General features: G+C 49.3%; 1 protein-coding gene across 15 annotated transcripts in view; it reads left to right on the top strand.

The window, feature by feature from the left end:
• The window catches only part of OTOF (otoferlin), a 186,134-nt gene extending 169,353 nt beyond the window's left edge, over positions 1-16,781 (top strand). For 8 of the 15 annotated variants that reach the window (XM_083604711.1, XM_083604721.1, XM_083604719.1 and 5 more), the window contains 6 exons: positions 1,994-2,082; positions 5,328-5,426; positions 8,413-8,654; positions 10,123-10,301; positions 13,750-13,850; positions 16,019-16,781. In XM_083604711.1, coding sequence (XP_083460837.1) covers positions 1,994-2,082; positions 5,328-5,426; positions 8,413-8,654; positions 10,123-10,301; positions 13,750-13,850; positions 16,019-16,199 — 891 coding nt within the window. In that variant the 3' untranslated portion in view covers positions 16,200-16,781. Of the gene's footprint in view, positions 1-1,993; positions 2,083-5,327; positions 5,427-5,681; positions 5,781-8,412; positions 8,655-10,122; positions 10,302-13,749; positions 13,851-14,130; positions 14,337-16,018 lie in introns of all 15 variants that reach the window. The other 7 variants (XM_083604713.1, XM_083604720.1, XM_083604714.1 and 4 more) reach the window with 4 other exon arrangements.
• The last annotated feature ends 248 nt before the right edge of the window (positions 16,782-17,029 follow it).

The raw sequence follows: 17,029 nt of genomic DNA, 5'->3' as shown, positions 1-17,029 counted from the left end.
TGAAGCGCCCTGAGACCTCCGGGTTTAGGGCGGTATATAAATTCTAATACAGTGGTACATCTGGTTGCAAACCGAGGAGTTTCAATGGCTCCAGCTAGGATGGCTCCACAGCTGGAAACCGCAGGAGGGGAGAGTTGCTCTTGTGTTCGAATCCTGCTTGCTGGTTTCCCAGGGGGCACCTGGTTGGCCACTGTGAAAACAGGATGCTGGAGTAGATGGGCCATGGGCCTGATCCAGCAGCTTCTCCTTGTCTTCTTCTGCCAGTTAATAGGGCTGTTGCCCTGGGATCCTGCCCATGATCTTCTAGGAAGTATTTTGCTTCCCCTCTTCCTTTTTCCTTTCTCCTTCTGTGATGGAACTCCTATTTGGGGACTTCCCTGGCTTTTTTCTGGCCCACGTAGGACCAGCCTGGATAGTTGGCCTTGGTGAAGGCTTGACGTTTTCATCCCATAAAGTTTTTGATTTGAGTTTCTACTGAAATGAGGCTGCATTTTAATGTTGCATTTTAATCTTGTTTTTAAGTTGTATTTTAATCAACTGGGCTTTTTAAAATAAATTTTATTTATCAATGCAAAATTACAACAAAAATTACAAACATTGAATCCAAAATGAAACTATACAAACAAGAAAGAAAAACAGAACACAAAAGAAAAAAGCAAAAAGCAAAAAGCACACAGCTACAAATAAAACCATATCTTCATTCTAATCTAGTCATTACATACATATACACATATTGACTTCCTTCCTTTGTTCCAAGACCTCAAAAATTTTACTCTTTCTAAATTGTTGTGTCTAATGTAGATTACTTCTATCTTTATACTTTTTACACCATTTTTCTTTTTCTTTAACCCTGCAAAGCACCATTCATTACATACCGATACGCTCACTCCAAAACAATGTTTTTTCATATACTCTTTAGCGCATCCCCATTCTTTTAATAATTTCTGGTCCGATTGTCCCTTTATGAATGCTGTGAGTCTTGCCAGATGTATATATTCACAAAATTTAATTTGCCATTCTTTCATTGATGGGATTTTTCTCCCTTTCCAATTTTTTGCTATAAGCATCCTGGCAGCTGTCATTGCATAAAGGAATGCTTGCCTTTGATTGTCAGGAATAATCAATTGTTTTTATACCTGGTGTTAGCTGTTCTGAGCCCGGTCTTGGCTGGGGAAGGCAGTGTATAAATAAAACTCCTTCTTCTTCTTCTTCTTCTTCTTCTTCTTCTTCTTCTTCTTCTTCTTCTTCTTCTTCTTCTTCTTCTTCTTCTTCTTCTTCTTCTTCTCCACATTTGGAAAGGAGATGACTGCACCTTGGATCTGATCCAACAGGAGAAAAGGTTGCATGACATCCACTGGGTGTCCCCGAACAGATTGGATCTGAGTGGGGCCCAGCGATTTGGGACTTGGGGGGGATTTGTTGTTGTTGTTTAGTCATTTAGTCGTGTCCGACTCTTTGTGACCCCCTGGACCAGAGCACGCCAGGCACTCCTGTCTTCCACTGCCTCCCGCAGTTTGGTCAAACTCATGCTGGTAGCTTCGAGAACACTGTCCCACCATCTCGTCCTCTGTCGTCCCCTTCTCCTTGTGCCCTCCATCTTTCCCAACATCAGGGTCTTTTCCAGGGAGTCTTCTCTTCTCATGAGGTGGCCAAAGTCTTGGAGGCACAGCTTCACGATCTGTCCTTCCAGTGAGCACCCAGGGCTGATTTCCTTCAGAATGGAGAGGTTGGACCTTCTTGCAGTCCATGGGACTCTCAAGAGTCTCCTCCAGCACCAGAATTCAAAAGCATCCATTCTTTGGCGATCAGCCTTCTTTATGGTCCAGCTCTCACTTCCATACATCACTGCTGGGAAAACTATAGCTTTAACAATATGGACCTTTGTCAGCAAGGTGATGTCTCTGCTTTTTAAGATGCTGTCTAGGTTTGTCATTGCTTTTCTCCCAAGAAGCAGGACTTAGGTGCCACTAACTGGCTCTCTCCACCATTGCAGGGACGACTGGAATTGTGGGTAGACATGTTCCCCATGGACATGCCGGCACCAGGACCCGCCATTGACATCTCACCGAGGAAGCCAAAGAAGTAATGTTTTGCTCTGGGTCGGGGTTGGATCAGGGGCAGGGCTGGGCAAGATTGGGTTTTCAACATCGCGATATATCACCAGCTATACATGACGATATACCAATAGATGTCGATGTCTGGAATAAGGATGGAGCTGTGTGGGCTGGCTTCACGGTTCATCGTGATTTTTGCATAGCGCACTCAAGATCACGATTCATGATATATCGCCAGGTCAAAAATGATGAAACCGGTATAATGGCCTTCGAACTGGTTTTGGACGAGATATCAAAATATCGCCCAGCCCTAGTGAAGAGGGCCCAGAGGAGATCCTGGCATCCATGAAATCCTTTCAGGAGGAGGAAGGATGAGTGGGTGAATCAAGGGATGGAGGGAAGGATAGTTTAAGGGGGCAAGGAGACTGAGAGTAAGAGAGAGAACGAATGAGGCAATAAAAGAAAGAAGAGGCAATATAAATTATCTTTACCATTGATATATAATTTTATGGTATTACTCCCCAAAAATGTGGTGTTATGAGCCATCATTGCCAAAACAAGATGGCACCTGATTGGCTCTCTAAACACTCCTTTTTCTGGTTATTTGGCTATAACCTTTGATAGAATACAGATAACAGAACCAACTTACATTCTTCATTAGATTATCTTCTCACAGATATATAATTTTATGGCGTTACGCCCCAAAGAAAGTGGTGTTAGGAGCCATCAGACCTCGGAAATACACTTTCTCCAAAGGGTTTCCACTATTTTGGCTACTAGTGTAGGTTGTGTTTATATTTGGTTGTGTGGATGGTTAAAAGTCCAAAAAGTTAGATGGGACTTCATCTGAGCATCTCCTGTGAGAGACAGCTAAGGAGTTTGGGGGTTTGGGGTGGGAGGGAGGAATTCATTTTATTTGTGAAAGTACTTATATGCAGAAAACATCTAAGTGGTGTACAAGAGACACAAAATCCAGTGGTCTGGCTCCGTTTACGGCAGCTTCTTAATGGACTGGATTTGATTTATAGCTCGGGTGGATGTCACCATGCTATTTGACCATAAAAGTCCGTTGACCAAGTTGCTTCTTGTCCTGCCCCTGGTTGCCCAAAGCCGATTCAAATTCGAAGAGCATGCTCTCATTTCTGTGGAGCTGAGTTTTGATGAGTTTCCAGAGGGGAGAGAAATCATAGAACTGTAGAACTGGAAGGGACCCCAAGGGTCCTCCAGTCCACCCCCTGCAATGCAGGGAATTTCCCCTCTCCTCCGAGCAAAAAACACCTGAAACAACCCAGTGGCGGAGGAAGCCACTCAGGTGCATGGGGCGGCACGCCCAGGGATGGGGCGAGTTGCCCATAGGTGTGGGGCGCAACATGGGACTTCCAGAGTCTGTCTGCCTCCTCCCACTTAGCTGCCCTACAGCTGGGGGGGGGGGGAACCAATAGAAAAAAGACAGCCACAGAACTGAGGAATTGCACAAAACAAATGAAATACAGTGAAAATCCCTGAAACGAGAAGTAATCGACTAGAAATATTATCTTGTGGAAATCAACTAAATAATAAAAAATCAAAAAGCTTAAGGGAAAAAATTAGAAAAACCTAAAATATAGTGGTACCTCGGGTTACGTACGCTTCAGGTTACATACCGCTTCAGGTTACAGGTTACAGACTCCGCTAACCCAGAGATAGTGCTTCAGGTTGAGAAATTTGCTTCAGGATGAGAACAGAAATCGTGCTCTGGCAGCGCGGCAGCAGCAGGAGGCCCCATTAGCTAAAGTGGTGCTTTAGGGTAAGAACAGTTTTAGGTTAAATACGGACCTCTGGAACGAATTAAGTACTTAACCTGAGGTAACACTGTAGAACAAAGCCTTAACGGGATGCTGGCTACAAGCCTCATTTCACTGAACAATTCAGTTTCCCCAGAAGGAAATAGAAAAATCATTAACTTTAAATGACCAAAATTCAAAGAAGGGTAGAACCCCAAAAATTCTGATGTATTATAATCCTAGCTCGACCTAGAGGAGCTTTGCTTTACCCAGATCGAGGTAGGATTATATATTGGCAAAACCTATTGGTGTTTCACAACTTTCTGACTAGTTGCAGGACCTTAGCCAGACCTAGCAGAGTACATGCAGAACCCACGGAAGCAATTGGCAACTTGGCTGCAGACAGGATGGATGAAGCAGGAACCAGGAACTTGTAGTTAGGTGTTTATTATATACATTGGATTATTTACAGGAACAGAACACGGATCTTTGACTAGCTCTCTCATACGCGACTCACAACTCCTACACTGACACACTGAACCACTGAACTAACAGTTAGGTAAAGGTAAAGGGACCCCTGACCATTAGGTCCAGTCGTGGCCAACTCTGGGGTTGCGGTGCTCATCTCGCTTTATTGGCCGAGGGAGCCGGCGTACAGCTTCCGGGTCATGTAGCCAGCATGACTAAGCCACTTCTGGAGAACCAGAGCAGCGCACGGAAACGCCGTTGACCTTCCCGCCGGAGCGGTACCTATTTATCTACTTGCACTTTGACGTGCTTTTGAACTGCTAGGTTGGCAGGAGCAGGGACCGAGCAACGGGAGCTCACCCCGTCATTGCGGGGATTCGAACCAACGACCTTCTGATCGGCAAGTTCTAGGCTCTGTGGTTTAACCCACAGCGCCACCCGTGTCCCGAACTAACAGTTAGTAGGCCATTAATTATCACTCCCTTGAGAGAGCTTGACCAATCAGGGAGCTGTCTCCATGCCTCTGTATCACCAGGCAGACTTACTCCTTCACATGAGCTTTTGGCTGTCTGCCAAACCTTAATTGACTCTCTGTGTGTAGCTGCATGTATTCAGATTCCCAACATTACAATTCTTATAATAGGATTATAGGTATTTCATTTGTTTTGTGCAATTTCTACAGCTGGGGGGAGGCAGCTGGCAGACCATTTGGGAGCCTGCGCGCACCCAAGCCCAGGAGAGACACCTGGCTCAGGTGCGCTGCAGTCCTCACGGTGAGTGCTGCCCGGCATTTTGTCACCCCCCTCAGTGGTGACGCCCGGGGTGACCCGCACCCACCGCACCCTGCTTCCTCCGCCCCTGTAACAACCATGGAGGAAAGTCAACAGGAGGGACACAGTGGTCTCCTTTCCTCTGCTCAGACCTTCCTTGGAGAGCCTTCGGAGAGGAATCGCAGTTCTTAGGGGGTGTCCGTGCCCACGTGATCCACCTCAACCCTCCTTCCCCACCGGCTCACGCCTTGTTCTCCCTTCCTCCCCGCCAGATACGAGCTTAGAGTGATAGTGTGGAACACAGATGAGGTAGTCCTGGAGGACGATGATTACTTCACTGGCGAGAAATCCAGTGACATTTTTGTCCGGGGGTACGTACGTGGGAAACCCAAAGCCGGCTACTCTCTCTGTGTGCGTGAGCTTCTTCTTTTGGTTTTGGTTCTGCCCTGCTCTTTAGCGCTCCCCGCAGAGGACGGGCGACCCTTTCTCAGACGGCGCGTTTCCTCCACGCGGGCATCAGCTAACCGACACTTTGCTTCTCCTGTTCTGCCTCTTTTCTCCCCCTTTTCTGTCCTCTCTGTGTTGTTGTCGTTGTTGTGCCGCTGTCCGCTCTGTGCCATAGCTAGGTATGAGCTGCGGGTTATTATTTGGAACACCGATGAGGTGGTCCTGGAGGACGATGCTTTCATGACGGGAGAGAAGATGTCAGACATCTATGTCAGGGGGTAATTGACCAAGGCTCCATGCACGACCCCTCCTGGGAGGCTTAGGGCTGTTCAGGGTGGGGGGAACGCATGGGAGACTCCGCGCAAATCCTTTGCTCGCCCGCTGTCAGATGCCCTGCAAATCCATAGCTTATGGCAATCCATCGGCAGAGCCCAAGGGGAACTGGTTCCAGGGGTTGATAATAATAATAATAATAATAATTTCTTGTACCCTGCCCATTTGACTGGGATGCCCCGGCCGCTCTGGGCAGCTTCCAACATAACAGAGCACAGCAAAACACCAGACATTAAAAACTTCCCAATATAGGACTGCCTTTCAGAAGGTGTGCATCTGTTTGACATCTGGTGGGAGGATGTTCCACAGGGCAGGTGCCACCACCGAGAAGGCCCTCTGCTTGGTCCCCTATAACCTCACTTCTCGTAGTGATGAACCACCAGAAGGTCCTCGGTGTCCGGGCTGGACAATGGGGGTGGAGACGCTCCTTCAGGTATATTGGGCCAAGGCCATTCAGGGCTTTCAAGGTCAGCACCAGCACTTTGAATTGTGCTCGGAAACATACTGGGAACCAACGTAGATCTAAGAGACGGGTCACTTTGCAGAGACATGACCACGGGAGGGCAGGTTGTTGAGCCAGCTTCACACCCCGAGAGCTAGCTTCTACCTTCACCCTGCCCCAGATCTGATGCAGTCCTGCCGATCCACCCAGCCTGAGCTATGCATTTGCCTGGGAGCAGGGCTGGGTGGTCACCCATAAGGGGCCTGAGAAAATACGAGCATCCGAGCAGGTAAGGGAATGAGGGTCAAGGGGTTTGCTTCTCCCTTCTCTGAATGAGAAATGCCGCTGTTCTGCTGCCTTTTTGCATGCTCTTGTTCCAGGTGTGGCAACACCTTGTGTGTGTGTGTGCTTGGCTGTCTCCTTTTTGCAAGGGCGCAGCTGGGAAGGTGTTTTGTTGTGTGTGTTTTTTGCAGATATGGTGGTGTTTTTAGCTGTGGGGACAGCTTGCTTTGTTCCCTCTTGCATGTATCAGAGGGGGGGGGTACAGTTTAGGCCAGTGGTTCCCAAACTTTTGGAGGGGCCCTCTCCCTTGGTTCCCTAAACTTATCCCCAGTGCCCTTTCCCCTAAAGAAAGCGTGATTCAGAATAGCAGTTTGCATGACCCACTGTCAGAGAATACAAAAATCAAAAAATAGGGACCATCAGTGGACCATTTATTCAAAAGCTGATTGAAACCATTTAGTTTAATTTATTCGACAAAATGGATGAAGTTGAGACCAGCTTTTCAAAGTCTGATAGGCACTGGAGGAATGTTTGCAAACCGAATTCTGAATGTGGGCTTCAGAAATCACATCTGATCTTCAAATCCCACCGAGCAGATACTGGTTTCAGACTCCAGGGAGCCGATAAAGGAAGAAAATAAAGAACTCACAGACTGTCCTGTGAGAGCACCCCAGAGCCTGATAAGAAAGGCAGAGAAATTAAAAGCCCTCTGCCTTGCTCAGAAGATAGGATACTTGTGCAGCGGCAGACTCAAGGGGGTGACTTGTGTATACGCGTTTTCGTGTATACGTGCCACCCCCAGAGCATACCTCCCCACAAAAGGCGCGATCCAACTGTACTTAAAACAGCATCTCCTCCATGTAGGGGTCCCAGGCAGGGATAATAATCTTATTTATATGGCGCCCATCTGGCTGGGTTTCCTCAGCCACCCTGGGCGGCTTCCAACAAAAGATTAAAAACACATTCAAACATCAGTCATTAAAAACTTCCCTAAACAGGGCTGCCTTCAGATGTCTTCTGAACGTCAGAGAGTTGTTTATTTCCTTGACATCTGAAGGGAGGGCGTTCTACAGGGCGGGCACCACTACCGAGAAGGCCCTCTGCCTGGTTCCCTGTGGGTTCTCAACCTGTGGGTCCCCAGATGTTGTTGGACTACAGCTCCCATCATCCCTGACCACTGGTCATGCTGGCTAAGAATGATGGGAGTTGTAGTCCAACAACATCTGGGGACCCACAGGTTGAGAAACACTGCTGTAGCCTCACTTCTTGCAGGGAGGGAACCACCAGAAGGCCCTTGGCTCTGGACCTCAGTGTACGGGCTGAATGACTACAGCTCCCAGCATCCCTGACCACAGGTCCTGCTAGCTAGGGATCTGGTGGCAGAGCATTCCACAGGACAGGCGCTACCACTGAGAAGGCCCTCTGCCTGGTTCCCTGTCGCCCAGCGGTTCTCAACCTGTGGGTCTCCAGATGTTGTTGGACTACAACTCCCATCATCTCTGACCACTGGTCATGCTGGCTAGGGATGATGGGAGATGTAGTCCAACAAGATGGAAGGCTAACCTAAGGTGTGCAATGCACCAGCCCCTCTGGGCAGCTCCCAACAGAATATCCAAAACACATGAAGGCATCAAACGGACCATGGCCGTACCGGCACAGTCTCTCCAATGTAGCAACACTCTGCACCCCCTTATGCCGCCCCTTTGCTAGCGAGCCCCCCTCCAGTCTGCCGCCTCCCCTCCAGCACCGATGTTTCTTGGCCCCGCATGAGCACAACCGTCCTTCAAAATCCCCGTCCTTCGAAATCCCCTCCCGGCTGACCGCCACCCGTCCCCTCCCTTTCCCCCGTGCAGGTGGCTGAAGGGTCAGCAAGAAGACAAGCAAGACACGGACGTCCACTACCACTCGCTGACCGGCGAGGGGAACTTCAACTGGCGCTACATCTTTCCTTTCGACTACCTTGCGGCTGAGGAGAAGATTGTTATCTCGAAGAAAGAGTCCATGTTCTCCTGGGACGAGACCGAGTACAAGATTCCGGCCCGACTCACGCTACAAGTGTGGGATGCCGACCACTTTTCCGCCGATGACTTCCTCGGTCAGTGACGGAGGCCGGGAGGGTATTTGCCCCAGGGTCAGCATGGGGGATAGGGATGTGGGTGGCGCTGTGGGTTAAACCACAGAGCCTAGGACTTGCCGATCAGAAGGTCGGCGGTTCGAATCCCCACGACAGGGTGAGCTCCCGTTGCTCGGTCCCTGCTCCTGCCCACCTAGCAGTTCAAAAAAGTGCAAGTAGATAAATAGGTACCGCTCCGGCGGGAAGGTAAACGGCGTTTCCGTGCGCTGCTCTGGTTCGCCAGAAGCGGCTTAGTCATTCTGGCCACATGACCCAGAAGCTGTACGCCGGCTCCCTTGGCCAATAAAGCGAGATGAGTGCCGCAACCCCAGAGTCGTCAGTGACTGGACCTAATGGTCAGGGGTCCCTTTACCCTTTACCTTTACAGCATGAGGGACAGGGAGCAATTTTCTTAAATTTTATCTGCATTGCTTTATTTATTTATCTTAATAGCTTTTTATTGGGTTTTATCAACGCAGATCATGGGAACAATAAATGGCACACACACAAAATAGACCTTGTCTTTAATCATGCCGTTTGTGCGCAAGGAAATAGCACAATGAGTATAATAGGTAAAGAAATACCACAAGATAGGAAAATATTATTCTTATATGCGACAGTCGCAGAGAGGCTACTCCTTGCACAAAACTGGATAAGGAAACATATACCCACAAAGGATGACCGGATAAATAAACTAATTGAGTTTATAGAGTTGGCAATATTAACTTCTGGAATAAGGTACCAATCAAGCCAGAAAATAAAAATAAAGTGGAAATGGTTTGAAGATGATATGTCCAAGTACTGCTCAAAAACTAACATGTTGATATGTTTGGATTAATGTTTGCAAAGCTGGTTAAAAAATAAATAAATAAAAAATAGTAAGTTAAAAGAGTGAAGAAATATAAATTTAGATTAAAACTGCAATGTGAAATATTATATTATAATATATAGGAGGGTGAGGGACGGTGGAGAGAAATCATAAGGGTGTTTTAATGTCTAATGTGGTAGGGTAATATGAATTTTGTTTTGTGTATATGTGTTTGTTTGTAAATAAAGTTTTCCAAAAATAAAAAGACAAAGAAAAGAAAATAGCATAATAAATTTGCAGTGATATCTACAAAATATGGTTCATTATTAGTGGTCAATGTAAAAGTTCTTGGCTTGTGAACTGGTTTAAACCTAAACAAAAACAAAGGGGAAAGGGGATAGAATAATTAACCAGTAGCCCTTGTGTTTCTGCATAGCCTGAGTATGAATTTCCCTCTTATGTTACTGATGAACCAATATAAAGTGTTGATTTATAGATGAATGGGGAACGGGGTTCAAAGTGAAGATAACAGTTTATGTTTAAATTTCAATTTAGATCAAATCCTGATGGTATAAAATAATAATAATAATAATAATAATAATAATAATAATAATAATAATAATAATATTCTTCCTTTCCCAGGAGGCATTGAGCTTGACCTGAACCGCTTCCCACGTGGCGCTAAGACCGCCAAGCAGTGCAGCATGGAGCTGGGGACGGGGGAGATTGAGGTGCCCATGGTCTCTATCTTCAAACAGAAGAGGGTGAAGGGCTGGTGGCCCTTCTTGGCACGAGACGAGAACGACGAAATGGAGATGACGGTAATGGGGCTGCGGGGAGAGGGCTGCCATCTTGGCTTAGAGGGGAGGCCGGGTCGGGCCGGGTGGGAAAGGCACCCCCCCCCCCAGACCTGAAGGAGCCCAAGAAAAGGGGGTGGAGCAGCAGGTCAAGAGTCAGCGAGAAACCTGGATATGGGGTGGACAGAGGAGATGGATGGCTTAGAATCATAGTATTGTAGAGTTTGAAGGGGACCTCAAGGGTCCTCTCGTCCAACCCAACCCAACCCAACCCAACCCAACCAACGTTGCTAAGTTTTCACTAGCATGGCCATCCAACCACTGTTTTAAAATCTCCAGTGATGGAGAGGGCTTCATCAGATATGTGTTGGTGGTCTATGGTTCTGCACTGACCATTGGTTTCTTCTGACTCTGGGTGTGCAAAGGTGGAGCGAGGGCTGCCAGGACTTTCCCCAACATCATGCCATCCTCTTTGGTTCCTGTACATATAATACTAATACTAATAATAATTTATACCCCGCCCGTCTGGCTGGGTTTCCCCAGCCACTCTGGGCGGCTTCCAACAAAGTATTAAAATACAGTAGTCTGTTAAACATTAAAAGCTTCACTAAAGAGGGCTGCCTTCAGATGTCTTCTAAAAGTCTGGTAGTTGTTGTTCTCTTTGACATCTGGTGGGAGGGCGTTCTACAGGGCGGGTGCCACTACCGAGAAGGCCCTCTGCCTGGTTCCCTGTAACTTGGCTTCTCACAGTGAGGCAACCACCAGAAGGCCCTTGGCGCTGGACCTCAGTGCCCGGGCAGAACGATGGGGATGGAGACGCTCCTTCAGATATACTGGACCGAGGCCGTTTAGGGCTTTAAAGGTCAGCACCAACACTTTGAATTGTGCTCGGAAACATGTTGGGAGCCAATGCAGATCTCTCAGGACCGGTGTTATATGGTCTCGGCGGCCGCTCCCAGTCCCCAGTCTAGCTGCCACATTCTGGATTAGTTGTAGTTTCCGGGTCACCTTCAAAGGTAGCCCCCTGTAGAGCGCATGGCAGTTGTCTAAGAGGGAGATAACCAGAGCATGCACTACTCTGGTGAGACAGTTACAGATAGGTAGCCGTGTTGGTCTGCCATAGTCAAAAAAAATTTTTTTTCCCCTTCCAGTAGCACCTTAAAGAGCAACTAAGTTAGTTCTTGGTATGAGCTTTCGTGTGCATGCACACTTCTTCAGATACACTGAAACAGAAGTTGCCAGATCCTTCTATATAGTGAGAAGGTGGGGAGGGGTATTACTCAGAAGGGTGGTGGGAATGGGTGGTGGGCAGATAGCTGTGATAAGCCTGTTGACGACTCTTAACGACTGTAATAGGTCTTACAGGAAAAAGCAAGGGGTGAGAAGGTGAAAAATGGCTTTGTCATGTATAATGAGATAAGAATCCAATGTCTTTGTTCAGACCAGGTCTCTCCATGGTTTTAAGTTTGGTAATGAGTTGCAATTCAGCAGCTTCTCTTTCCAGTCTATTTCTGAAATTCCTTTGTAGTAATACAGCTACTTTGAGATCTTGTATAGAATGTCCTGGGAGATTGAAGTGTTCTCCTACTGGTTTCTCTGTCTTACTGGCCCCAACAACATCACACATACCATCTCGGGACTATTTAATTGCTCATCGTCTAACATTGTATATGCCATCAAATGCCAACAGTGTCCCTCAGCTCTCTATATTGGACAAACAGGTCAAACCTTACCAGGTCAAGCCAAAGAATAAACGGACATAAATCGGACATCAAGAATCACAAGACAGAGAAACCAGTAGGAGAACACTTCAATCTCCCAGGACATTCTATACAAGATCTCAAAGTAGCTGTATTACTACAAAGGAATTTCAGAAATAGACTGGAAAGAGAAGCTGCTGAATTGCAACTCATTACCAAACTTAAAACCATGGAGAGACCTGGTCTGAACAAAGACATTGGATTCTTATCTCATTATACATGACAAAGCTATTTTTCACCTTCTCACCCCTTGCTTTTTCCTGTAAGACCTATTACAGTCGTTAAGAGTCGTCAACAGGCTTATCACAGCTATCTGCCCACCACCCATTCCCACCACCCTTCTGAGTAATACCCCTCCCCACCTTCTCACTATATAGAAGGATCTGGCAACTTCTGTTTCAGTGTATCTGAAGAAGTGTGCATGCACACGAAAGCTCATACCAAGAACTAACTTAGATGGTCTTTAAGGTGCTACTGGAAGGAAAAAAACTTTTTTTGTTCTGGTGAGACAGTCTGTGAGCAGGTAAGGTCTCAGCCTGCATACCAGATGGAGCTGGGAGACAGCTGCCCTGAACACAGAATTGACCTCCATGGACAGCTGTGAGTCCAAAATGACTCCCAGGCTGCGCAGCTGGTCCTTCAGGGGCACAGTTACCCCATTCAGGATCAGGGAGTCCTCCATACCTGCCGACCTCCTGTGCCCCCAAAACAGTACTTCTGTCTTGTCAGGATTCAACCTCAATCTGTTAGCCACCATCCATCCTCCAACTGCCTCCAGGCACTCACACAGGACCTTCATGAGCTGAAGCACCTTGTTCACATCTGCCTGCCTGCCTTGATTGATGCCCATTGAAAGCACAGGCTTCCATGGCATCTTCTGCCTCTATGGCAAATCCTGCAGTGATCAAAACGTAAGAAGAGGCTATAAGATCAGGCCAATGGCTCACATAGTCTAGCTTCCTCTTCTCACAGTGGCCAACTAGACGCCCCCCAAGGGAAATCCACAAGGAGGACCCCTTTCACAAGAGCAACTCTCCCCTCCTGCAGTTTCCAGCAGCTGGGATTCAGAAGCACTGATACTTCCAACTATGGAGGCAGATGATGACGATGATGGTGATAATAATAATTTATACCCCGCCCATCTGGCTGAATTTCCCCAGCCACTCTGGGCGGCTCCCAATCAAGTGTTAAAAACAATACAGCATTAAATATTAAAAACTTCCCTAAACAGGGCTGCCTTCAGATGTCTTTTAAAAATAGGATAGCTGCTTATTTCCTTGACATCTGATGGGAGGGTGTACCACAAGGCAGGTGCCACCACCGAGAAGGCCCTCTGCCTGGTTCCCTGTAACCTCACTTCTCGCAATGAGGGAACCGCCAGAAGGCCCACAGCGCTGGACCTCAGTGTCCGGGCAGAACGATGGGGGTGGAGACGCTCCTTCAGGTATACAGGACCGAGGCCGTTTTGGACTTTAATCATAGATCATAGTCATCCTGGCTAGTAGCCATTGATAGCCCTCTCCTCTATGAATCTGTCTAATCTTCTAAAGCCATCCAAGATGGTGGCCATCACTGCCTCCTGCAGGAAGGAGTTCCATGGTTCAGCTATTGTGTTATGTGATGAAGTCCTTTCTTTTATCCGTCCTGTATTCAGCTTCACTGGATGTCCGTGGGTTCGAAACTCACCTGTAACCTCCTTCCCCCCCCAACAGGGAAAAGTGGAGGCCGAGCTTCACCTTCTGACGGCCGAGGAAGCCGAGAAAAGTCCGGCCGGGCTGGCTCGTAACGAGCCCGACCCATTGGAGAAACCCAAGTGAGTGGCGAGAGGGGAGGAAGAGGGGTGGTAGGAGCGGAGGTCCCCAAGCAGACACCCACATGGATGGAGGCATAACAGGGGAAGTCCGAGGGCTGCACAGCCGCCCAGGGAACAGAAGTGGCTGCCGGCTGTCTTGGGTGGGACACACTACCCCGTTGATGTGCCTTTCCTGTTCTTTCCCTCCTCTGTTGACTCCGTTCATCTCTCCCTGTCTCTCTCTCCCCTGTGTCCTCGGTCTCTCTCCTCCTCCTCGCCCCACCTCGCCCTCCTGCCCCAGCCGCCCAGATACCAGCTTCATTTGGTTCCTGAACCCTCTCAAGTCCATCCGCTACTTTATCTGGCACACGTACCGCTGGCTTCTGCTGAAAATCCTCCTTCTCGTTCTCTTGCTCCTTATGGTCGGACTCTTCTTGTACTCCATGCCCGGCTACATGGTCAAGAAGCTGCTCGGGGCCTGAAAGGGTCTGCCCCTCTTTCCTCAGGGTACCTTCCTTTTTTCCACCCAACGCCCACCCCGGGGGCCGCTTCGGGAAACATGGGCAGGGTGGGGAGGGACGGATAAGAGACATAGGAGGTAAAGGTAAAGGGACCCCTGACCATTAGGTCCAGTCGTGGCTGACTCTGGGGTTGCAGCTCTCATCTCGCTTTACTGGCCGAGGGAGCCGGCGTACAGCTTTCGGGTCATGTGGCCAGCATGACTAAGCCACTTCTGGTGAACCAGAGCAGCGCACGGAAACGCCATTTACCTTCCCACCAGAGCGGTATCTATTTATCTACTTGCACTTTTGACGTGCTTTCAAACTGCTAGGTTGGCAGGAGCTGGGACCAAGCAACGGGAGCTCACCCCGTCGCGGGGATTCGAACCGCCGACCTTCTGATCGGCAAGTCCTAGGCTCTGTGGTTTAACCCACAGCCCCACCCGTGTCCCAGAAGTAGGAGAGTCCCCCTCAAAAAACCTTTAGAAGGTGGGAGAGGAGGAGGGACAGGTGAGAAGACACCTGGTTTCCCAGGTTAGACTCCTTGCTCCTTAACCCCAGGTGTGTGAGGAGCTGACGTACTCGGAGACGCCCTACTCTGTCCAACATGACTGTGCTTGAACGTTGGCCCTGTGGCTGAGCTGTGGTTTCAGCCAAGTATCCTAGCAAATAATGAGTAGAGATGATCAGCCAGAGAGCAGCTGGTGTGCCGGAGGGTAGCCATCTCTGCCCACCCAAACCACTTGACCCGCACGCTCCTTCCCAAGAGCTGCATCCCAGAATCCCTGACGACCTCGCCTGGGTTGCCAGGCCTTGCAAGGGAGGGAGGGTTTGCTGGTGTTCCCGAGGCAGATGCAAACAGCTGGGGCCCCAATTGTTGGTGTATGGTGACCCACCAGTGAGACGAGAGTTGTCAAGGGCCTGGCGGGTCCTTGCATTTGCTTCCTGAAACGTTGCTGCCGTCCAGCCCCTGCTTAAGTTGCTGGTGTCATCGGGCCAGCAATGCAAGTGGGAAGGTGGCCAAGCCTTGTGCGGTGGCAGGGTCTGAGGCGTGACCTGAGGAAGCCATCTCCCCACTGCCCCGAGGAAACTGTCGCCCTTGCTAAGCGTGTGTCAGGGACTGGCTGGGCAAAGAGGAGCGGTGGGAGGTGCCAGCTGGGGAATCCCCCAAGGGAATCCCCAGAGGAAGGCTCAGAGCCAGGGGGTTGGTGGTGGGACACCGAGAACACCTCAGAGGGGGGAGACTGGGAGGAGGGGCTGGATGCTGATGTGGCAACAGGGTTTAGTGAGCAGGGAGAGTCGGCGACAGGAGCAGTTCAGACTCTGAGGCTGAAGCAGAGGAGGGGGGTGGGGTCCAAGAGGCTGCTGGAGAATCTAGGGAGTCTCTCTCTCTGGCTGCGACAAACTCCCCTCCTCCCTGAATGAGCAGAATAACGAGGCCAGAGGTGCGCAGATGCAGTTTGGGACTGCTGGGGAAACATCTGGCAGAGGTGGAGACTTAGAGAGGGTGGAAGGCAAAGACCTTCAGTCCTGGAAGCTGCTCCTTAGGGGAGCATTGCTGAGTTGCCTGCTGTTTCCTTGAACAAAGAATGAGCTTCACTGTCAATGAAGCCCTGCGTGTTTTGTGCTGACGTGCATCTGACTCCAGCCCTGGACATTTTCTGCCCCCCACCCTCTCTCTCCTCACAGTCGTCCGGATACATCCTTCATCTGGTTCCTGAACCCGCTCAAGTCCATACGGTACCTCATCTGCACCCGCTACAAGTGGCTCATCATCAAGATCGTCTTGGCCCTGCTACTGATCATCATGGTGGCCCTTTTCCTCTACTCCATGCCCGGCTACATGGTCAAAAAGCTCCTCGGAGCATGAGGAGGAAGCCGCCTACACCCTGGGCCCCCCACTTTCTGAGCCTGCCGTTCTTGGTCATCGCCGGCTCTTGTTTGTGTTTCTTTTTTGTGACTTCCTTGTGTTTCCTCTTGGGAAATATGTGGGTGGGATGGGGGCAGCAGGAGCTCGGAATTTGCTCCGCGGTGTTGGGGAAGGGGGAGAAAGGAGTCTTCTTTAAACCCCCCCAGACATGAGCGCTATATCCTCAGCAATTCTTCTCGGCCTCTCCAGCCTAAGGCTTTGGAGCTGGAGAGCCTCGCAGTCTAAGGATTCCTCTCTCGCACCCGTCATGCCTCAAATGGAGCATCCTCCACAAATGAACCCATGAGGTGGTGGAACCACCCAGTCTCTGCTCTGTGTGGATTTGACATGTTCGCCTGTCTCTCCCTCCTTTTCTGTTGTTTTTACCTCCGCAGCAAAACTCCGCACGAGGCTCTGGGAATGCCAGAGCCTTCTCCTTGCGCTAGGTGTGACGTGATCCACTGAGATTCTGGCGCCCCTGGTTGGCGCCCGATGCTGTCCTTTTCTTTATTGAGGCTACCCCCTGGCCCACCACAGATGGGCGCAGCCGACAGTGCAATGGTACATGTGTGTCTGCTCAGAAGCAAGTCCCATTGAGCTCTCTGGGGTTTGCTCACCAATCAGTGGGCTGAGGATTGCAACATATAAAAGACTGTGCTGCAAATCCGCCAATCCCCAAGAAGTGAGTTCCCAATTTAGGCAGTCTGCTTTGCCGGCCCCCTCTGCAGTTTGAGGATAACAATACTGACCCCTCGTACCGGGCTCTCATGCAGATTTCACCAAGATAAGCT

This window comes from Podarcis filfolensis (assembly GCF_964270895.1).
Source record: "Podarcis filfolensis genome assembly, chromosome: 3".
Lineage (NCBI taxonomy): Eukaryota > Metazoa > Chordata > Lepidosauria > Squamata > Lacertidae > Podarcis > Podarcis filfolensis.
Note: the sequence above shows the minus strand (reverse complement) of the source record. Positions and strands in the feature narration are given on the sequence as shown.